This window comes from Lissotriton helveticus, chromosome 7, assembly GCF_964261635.1.
Source record: "Lissotriton helveticus chromosome 7, aLisHel1.1, whole genome shotgun sequence".
Classification (NCBI taxonomy): Eukaryota; Metazoa; Chordata; class Amphibia; order Caudata; family Salamandridae; genus Lissotriton; species Lissotriton helveticus.
Genome location: NC_136068.1, coordinates 1,351,713,156 through 1,351,722,141, shown reverse-complemented (window position 1 = coordinate 1,351,722,141; position 8,986 = coordinate 1,351,713,156). Strand labels below are relative to the sequence as shown.

The window sequence follows — 8,986 nt, the reverse complement described above, 5'->3', positions numbered from 1 at the left end:
GTAGAAATGATAGAAGAGTGGGGTTCCACGAGGCCTAGAGGCACGAATGCGCATACCCGATTAGTAACGAGCCCTTGTGCCGAGACCCACAGTTACCACCCACATCAGCAGAAGTTGGGAAGAGGGAGGGGTGGGGGGAATGCAATAGTGAACCGCTGTAGAGATGGGGGGGGGGGCGCCAGTGGTAAGGTCAAGTGGTTGGGACTGACGGACGGGGACCACTGGGACTCATAACTTGGAGACACATCAGGTGATTATTGATAGACCTCAGGAATCGCCGTCATGGGAGGGCAATAATGTAGGCCTGACACAGCGGGCACTAGTGTACCGGCGTCGACCATACGAGATAGCTGACTACACTTAGCGGTGACTTGGGGAGGGATTTTGGTGGGTATAAAAGCGGATACTATAATATGCGGTTGACCAGACATTTCCTAGAAATGGCCACTGTATACTCTGCTTGAACATGATGATACGCCGCCCTGCCTCCGGGATGTGGGCTAAATGGCTGTGTGCATACTTATTGACGCAGAAGTACTTTATGATGTTATGACTGTGAAGGTTGACCAATTTCGATGTTTTTCTCTATAAATCTGCAATAAAAATTCTTTAAAAAAAAAAAAATTCATACACCTTTATAAGAAGCCAGGCTGTAGACCAAAACAGTCAGAGAACCATATGATTAATTAATATGTGATGGGCCTTTCAGGGGTGGGAGAGGGGGGATTAATTGTGGGTCTAACTGTTGTTCTCCTTAGGTGAATGGTGATCCGTTTTGGCCCAGTTTAAATTATAGGATCTCCACAGGAGAGCACATGATTAAAATGTTAGTCCTTGTTATGAATGCCACATGAAATGTTGTTGTGCTGTGGCTGCAGGAGTAAGTAATAAATAACATTGAATCTTCCTTTTTTGAGTCTATCTTTGTAAAAGCAGATTATGGAGGTGGGCATGACAGATCCAAAAATGCATGGGAACATCAGCTCACACAGGGAAAGCCATCTGCCTTGCTAGATCGCCAAAAACTTACCCTGACATTAGGTACCTTTCCATGGAAAAGAATGGTACAATTTTCAGCATTATCCCTATAAAGTGAACCCTCATCATAGGAATCGGGTATGACTTTTCCCAATTGATTAAACAAATCCAGGGCAGTAAAAGCAAAACTGTTGCCTATAGATGATGAATGGCCTTACCTTCTTATGTCAATAACAGCCAGTGTTCCAGATAAAGGTAACCATGAATACTCTCCCTTTGGAGATGATCAGTCAGTACTGTCGAGCACTTTATGAAAATTATTCGGCTGATTTCAAGCCAAAAGGGGCAATCTCAAATGGAAACATACCCCCCCCCCCCTCCATAAACCAGAGATTCTTGCCGTGTGCTCTTCTAATCGTAAGGCAATAGTCGCCCAAAAACCTCAAATGAGAGAGGGAGCAATGGATTGTCACAATCTTTAGCATTTCTTGAGCAACAAATTAGTTTATTCAGCTTCACCCTAAAATTAGCCTCCTCCATTTCTTTTATATCTCGTCTACCAGAAAATACCTGCACTAAAAGAAACCGCCTCCATCACATACTTCTGAAGAAGAGAACACACCTCTTGCCAAAACAGAGAGAAATGATCTTTTGTACAAATATACCTTCTAGGAGGCATATTGTCAGGAACTGACCAAATTGGAGGCTGTGCCCCAGAGCTATAACCTTGAGCATCCTAAAGTCTAGGGTAACTTTTGCCATCAGTGATAAATAATTACACCTGGCTTCCCTATGAGGGGGAGGGGGGGGGTCACTGGATCCCATCATCGTTTAGGTTGATCTTGCATATGCAAGAGCTTGAGACTAAGAGTGCTTTATAAGGACAACCTAATGCGTCAAGTGATGCACAGATTAGCCCTCAATATTTCTTAGAGTGAATCAACCTTTTGGGTATCATCCTGACCTTCTGTCTGTCGTTGCTATTGCAGTGATTTGTTTTTCTCTGCTTTGCTCTTTTTATGGAATTATACATAAAAATGGAAATGAGACAAAACGTGTTAAAAATAAAATAAAATAAAGTACAACTTTTCTTGTTGGTGTTTATGAAGTCCAGTCTGGTGGCAGGGAATTACTCGTGTCGAGGAACCCTTTCTAGAGAGCCTTGGAATTCCCAGTGAAGCTATCGTTGAAGGTACATGAAGATGCTTAAGGGTAAAGCTGCCAGTCTCGCCCCTTCGAAGGGGAGAGATCTTGAGGAAAGAAGGCCTCAAATCTACACTGAAACAAGCATTCTGGGACCTGTTTTGGGGCATCACCCCTCATCAACCAGGCTAGCTTGGATCCAGTGACACAGTGAGCCCGGGACACTCATCTGGGCATACCCGGCGCACTTAGGGCAAGAAAGCAAGAGACACATAGATGATGGATGGAATGCATAGCAAATCAAACATTCACCTCCCAGTCAATAGATCTGGGTTAAACCCATTGTTCTTTTGCTCACCATGCCACCCCAATTTAGACCCAGTCATATGCAAATCAGTCTTGACCCTGTGCCTCATGGGAACAGTCCGGCCTGCATTGCCAAGCCAGGTCCTCCATGGGCCAGAAACAAGCATTCTGGGACCCGTTTCAGGACATCACCCCATATCAGCTAGGCTAGCTTTAATCCAGTGGCACAGTGAGCACGGGGCCCACCTCTGGGAATAACCTGCCAACTTAGGGCGAGAAAGCAAAGGACACACAGATTATGGATTTAATCCCAAATCTCTGTACTGGGGTGAATGTTTGACATTGTGCAGCATTCTGCCCATCAATTGTCCTTTTTGCATTTAGCACTGGCCAGTGGACTTGTGACATAGGTCCCTTTACAGGAAAGCATACTGGGTTGTCAGAATGACAGCTTGAGAGCAGGTTGCTCATTGAAACCTTGCTAGGGTCATTTATCCCTACCCGCTTCATTGGACGACAACTCTTAAACTGATATTCTGCTCGTTCGGGGTTTACTCCGACCTCTGTAACAAATTGCTGAAGAGCAAGACAGCTGTCAACCTATTCTTGTACAAATTATGGTTGGTAATTTTGGCGCATGTTTAAGAGGGAGACCTTCTGTTTCATAATTTTAGCACATGTTTAAGAGGGAGACCTTCTGTTTCATAGACGTGATCATAAGTTCAAGCTACTCACCATAGTGCTATGTGTAACCGTAGAGCATAAACTGCCCTTGCCCATCCCTCAACACCCGGCCTTCCTTAAAGCGACAGTTCTACCAACTCAGCCCTCCAGCCAGGGTTGCTAGAGAGTAAAGCAGGACAGACATTTTGTAGTACAATTGCAGGTGCCTTCAGACCTTCCTTGTAGTGGAGAAGAAATCTCACTCAAAGAAAAGAACAGCTAAAAGATAAGAGTACAGAAGCTACTATGTCAAGTAACATGTCCTGGTTGTACGGGCGTGAACTCTGATTAACCTTTTCAGCAGGCTTGGTGTACAGTGTTGACCAGCAGTTTCTGTGGGTGATCTGCTTCAACAAGCAATAATGAATCTATGCACAAATGTTATCGAAAAATAATGTTTTTGTCTTGGGTTCACTGAAGCTCCATTTTGCACATTTGGCTAAATACAGGTAAATCAACAGTTTTTTCCCAACTGCTGTAACAAATTAACCTAAAAACTCAGGATTGTGCATTTCATTTTTTCCAGAACATTGAGAAGGCTGTATAGATGTTAATTCTGTGTATGAATCTGATAGTTACCCCTTCCTCTTAAAGGTGCCCTTTTCCTATAATGTTGGCTCCACAGCTGTAGGGATCGAATCACTTAGACTGTATTTTTGGATTTGTCTTATTGTCCAAGATGTTAATCAAACTCGTAGCCGATACTTTGAAATCATTGAGGATGGAAGTGTTGAAGCAGTTCTTATTGATCCGACAGACACTACAATAGAGAACGTTAGCGCTATAACAAACCTACTGAAATTAAATGGCATATATTCTAGGACATTTCCTGTTTCTCAAGTGTTTCATATAGTTCTTTACCACCACTTGGGCCTATCTTTCTTCCAATACTTGTCCATAAAATAAAGCAACTGGAGAGTGAAGGTGTATTAGCAAATGCATAAAACCATGGAAACCAAATAAGTCGACCTCCATTCCTTTTAAAAGCCACATGTATTTTGTTGAACATTCTGGCATTCTTGTTGGTCAAGTTTCTCTAAGTCTGTGCCTGCAGCGCTCTGTCCGCATCTTCAACAAACTGCTGCAGTTTCTCAAGTGTGGGGCAGACATTCTCCTCCAGCCACTCCTGGCTGGCATCTGGGTAGTATATTTTATTGAGTGCCTCGCGTAGCTCATCTCTAATGGCAGTCCACTTGGCCAGGAGACTGAAACAAATAAGGAAAGGTAAGAATGAATGAACAAAATCTTATAAAGTGCAACTTAGCCCAAGGCGCTAACGCAGGTCATCCAACACACAGTCAGAAGGGTAAGCTTTACAAGAACAGCTTATTTTTGTAAGTCTCATTCCTTGATATGTTACATCTTCCCATAGGTTCTTTCACATGGAATGACTTGCAGTACTGGAAAAGGTGGATGAGAACCGAAAGCTGCAAGGCCTCTAGAAGCTGCTCTCTTTGTAAAGTCACAGGGCAAGCACAGATGGCATTTTGGGTCTGTGACTTGTTGGAGCCCCTGTGATGCCCAGAAGGAATACAGACTAGGAAATAAACACTTCTGTTTTGAATGTAGCATCCATTTTTATTAATTAAAACAACATAATATTTCCCCAAAGTTATCTCCCTTTTCAGTATTGTTCTTAACCAGTGGCTAAAAGATCGAACACCAGGCATACAAGTTTTATGCAAAAATAAAAAAAAATCTGTTGCTCAAAACAATTTTAGAAAATAAGACACCTTTAGAGAGTGTTGGAAAGTGCTAATGACACTCTCTGCTGATATTCTGAGAATTCAAAATATAGATATACCCCCAAATTCATTTACGGTCTTTTCAAGCACCACCTGCACAATAGATAAACTGTTTCAGTGAAGACGGGACATATAGTTCAACACGGTCCTAACAGACTCTGGTATGGAGCCTGCAGCTTTCAGGAAATGCGTTGAGCAGTCTAACTCGCAAGCATTTTTGCAATCCTTTCTTTATTACATGCTTTCAATGGTTGCGTAGAAATGTTTTGATGATGCAACTGTTAGCCCCAACCCCATTTAATTAGGAGATTAAGATTTTACAATGTTTAATACAATTGATAGAGGGTGAGAGGGCAATGAAGTAGGTACTAATGTACTATAATAAAATGGCTGCCAAAAAACATTCCAATGGTCTTCCCTTGGGCGGAGTTTAATCTATACTAAGAGGAATCAGTTTCTTCCTTATTTTCCCTGTGGCAGCTGTAACTGAAGGCTAGTTATAATGCAAGCCACATAAATTCCGCATCTTAAGGTTTTTAGTCTATGCAGAGAAAACTGTAATTTTTCACAAACACCTCAATCTTGATGTTCCTTGCCCTTACAAACAGACTGTGTACCAGGCACCATATAACACCTACCTCACTGCTTCAGGGTGGAAATGGTGGACCATGATCGGGTGGACAACCTGGCGTTTTCTGTGATAGGGACTGAACCATCCGCGAACATAGCTGGAAAAAAGCAACAATATGAACATTTGTCATAGTGCACAATGTGTGCCAATCCACTTCATTCAAACTGAACTCCAGATAATCCGGGCCTGCGGAGAAATATTTTATTCACTTCTAAACTGCTGGTTTCTGTTGAGTTATGCACTATGCTATCTCAGATGGCTTCATATCAGACAAGAAAGACCACTCACACACTTGCATAATAATCGTTAAACAGTAAGACTGATTAAATCGACCGCAAACCTAAATAACATATCAAACAGGCAGCAAAGGCATTGGTAATCTCCAGAGTGGAATACGGGGCCGCTCTCTTCATTGGCCTTACCGCCGCCCTGACAGCCCCTTTGGAAGCACGCCCCCATGCAGGGCCGGCTCTAGGCTCATGGTGGCCCTGGCCAGGAAGCGTAGGTTGGGGGCCCGGAAGAGGGGGGTCCGGGCAAGGCTGAGCGGGGAGGCCAGTGAAGAGGGGAGGGGGTCAGGGTGTTTAGAAGTAGAACAGAGCCGGAGGCCGCCAAATCCCTGCCAGGGGCCACCACGCAAATATGTATCCATCCTCAGAGGATTAATATATTAAGGATATATATTGGCGTGGTGGCCCCTGGGGTTTGGTGGCCTTGTGCAGGTGCACAGCTTGCACATGCCTAAAGCCGGCCCTGCCCCATGCAGCTGCAAGGTTGATTGCAGCCATTGGGAATTTCGGCGTTCACACCAGCGCGGATGGCACTCTAATGGCTCTCGAGCCGAGCATTTGGATGACATTTAGATGATCCGCTTGCATCAAGTGCAAAGCTCTGGAACTAAACACTTCCCGCTATCTGAAAACAATTTAAAGATGTGAGGCAAACGGAGAAACGGCTGCAGCACCAAAACCCGTCAACTGATAAACATTTTCCTACAAAAAAACACCACACGAACCTGCGCCTTGCACCAAAGATCTGGATTTGTTTTGTATGTTTGAAATAACGTTAGAACAATCCAGTATTAATGAAAATAGTGGCTACACTGTTTTATTTCTCGTGTTTTTTCTCCATCTAGTGGTAAAACCCATCTATTTGTCTAGTTACTTTTTGACCTGCACTCAACTCTACCGCTATAGTTGAAATGTTATAACTATACGTGTATCTCCTTGTTCTGGACTAGTGCTACTTCGTAAATCGCACTTATATATTCTATGTGAGGCCACAAACTCTTCGGTCATGTCCCTGCTACAGAAACATTAAGTAATTAAACATTGGGGCAGGATACAACGAAGACAAATTTTGGCAAGGAATGACCACATCAATAAAATGGTAAATTATCTGTACAGTGGTTCAGGCCCTATGAATGAGTTGAAGAACTTAGATCTGGTAAAAACAAGTGAAAGTGCAACCCAACCTCCCTTACAGAAATTACTGAGAGATAGTCTAAAGGATCGAAATGGAATTCAATGCCTGCATCTGAAATATAAAAGGCTTCCCAGGGGTGGGGGTTGAGGAAGGAGGGAGGGGATTCCCTCCGTTAGGGCGTCGCCCCACTCATAATTCAGACCCCCCTGAATTAAATGTACTATAGTCTATTAGGCAGCAGTCAACTTATTGTAAATATTTAATTTTAAGTGCTTCAGTCGCAGGCAGTATGTTGCCTGTAACTAATTGATCAAGCATGGCCCAAGAGATGGCCCTGAGGCGGTGGGGCTTAAAAGTGCAACAATTATGCCAGTATGAGTATTGCCAGTGAGTCAGACACACACCTGTCCGTCCCATACTAATAGAGAAACCAGCGCACCTAAGTTCCAGAGCACCTAAGTGCGCATCTCGGGTTAGAAGGTTGCATTTCTCTGGCCAGCCCGACATGCGCACTAGACTTCTCTCACAGTCTCACCAACGGTGCCCATTACTAAGTGAATCAAAACTGCAGCCCCTGGTCTCAGTAATGAGCGGTGAGGTTTCCTGCTTCAGCCAATCATGGCGCTGCTGCAACAGCAGGAGCATAGTGCCCACACCGCCAGTGCTCGCCCCGCATTGCACATTATACATTATCCACTTACATACCAAAGGAAACTCATGAGACATATTTGTGGGGAAAGCAGTGTTGCAGGTTTATTTCGTACAACACAGGTAGCAGTTAAGGTGGGTCCTCTTACAGGCGATCCAATGCGGCAGCCCCTCGCTGACCCGCATGCCTAAGGAGCCATCTTGCACGGCGAGACGATGCTCTGACGGTGCAGTAAATTACCATTTCGTATACTCCCGCCCCCCCTGTCAGGGCGGAGCGATGAGGCACACCCCCGGTCGGTTCAGGCCCCCCGACCGCCCGAAGGACTAACGGGGCGCCGACGCTGTTTCCTGGAACCCCCTTCGGCTCCAGGTGCTTGGCTCAGGCACCCTTACTGTGCCAGGCAGAGGTATCTAGACTGTATCCTTCTTCCGCAGAGGTACCCTTACTGTCCATCTGCTTCCAGATCGCCCTGTGACTCCGCCTGCAACACAAAACATGACCATTAAAATTTCACAACTTTTACGCCGCCGCTCTGCAGCCGGGTCAGGGTTCAGGGTGGGATCAGCGCAGAGCCTAAGGAATCCTGGCGGGAAAGAGAGGCCGAGCATAGTTGCTGCGCCTCTTTATAACATAGGGGACGCCCCCATCTCCCAGGTGACCCCTCCCTATTGGCTGCTTGCGTCGGAGGTAGGCTCAGGGAGGGGAGATGCGCAAAGGGCTCTGCTCGGCCATCGTATGGGACTAGGGCGCTGCCCGCTCATGCTCCCCTGCGTGTCGCGCGTTCAGCGGCATAGTGCCCACACCGCCAGTGCTCGCCCCGCATTGCACATTATACATTATCCACTTACATACCAAAGGAAACTCATGAGACATTTGTGGGGAAAGCAGTGCTGCAGGTTTATTTCGTACAACACAGGTAGCAGTTAAGGTGGGTCACCTTACAGGCGATCCAATGCGGCAGCCCCTCGCTGACCCGCATGCCTAAGGAGCCATCTTGCACGGCGAGACGATGCTCTGACGGTGCAGTAAATTACCATTTCGTTATACTCCCGCCCCCCCTGTCAGGGCGGAGTGATGAGGCACACCCCCGGTCGGTTCAGGCCCCCCGACCGCCCGAAGGACTAACGGGGCGCCAACGCTGTTTCCTGGAACCCCCTTCGGCTCCAGGTGCTTGGCTCAGGCACCCTCTACTGTGCCAGGCAGAGGTATCTATACTGTATATTTCTGCCGCAGAGGTACCCTTACTGTCCATCTGCTTCCAGATCGCCCTGTACTCCGCCACAGCTCTGGAGGAGGCCCCCGTCGATGACAGAGCCCCCCACCCACCTAGCTACTTTCGGTCGCTGTTTAGAGCCTCAAATTGCTCTATTACATAATGGATATGGA

At 45.8% G+C, this 8,986-nt stretch overlaps 1 protein-coding gene across 5 annotated transcripts in view; it reads right to left on the bottom strand.

Moving 5' to 3' along the window:
* Nucleotides 1-3,531: 3,531 nt before the first annotated feature.
* HEXD (hexosaminidase D) overlaps nucleotides 3,532-8,986 on the bottom strand; it is a 389,672-nt gene continuing 384,217 nt past the window's right edge. For all 5 annotated transcript variants that reach the window (XM_078654647.1, XM_078654646.1, XM_078654648.1 and 2 more), the window contains exons 12-13: nucleotides 5,534-5,623; nucleotides 3,532-4,355 (exon numbers count right to left, since the gene is read on the bottom strand). In XM_078654647.1, coding sequence (XP_078510773.1) covers nucleotides 4,187-4,355; nucleotides 5,534-5,623 — 259 coding nt within the window. In that variant the 3' untranslated portion in view covers nucleotides 3,532-4,186. The remainder of the gene's footprint in view (nucleotides 4,356-5,533; nucleotides 5,624-8,986) is intronic.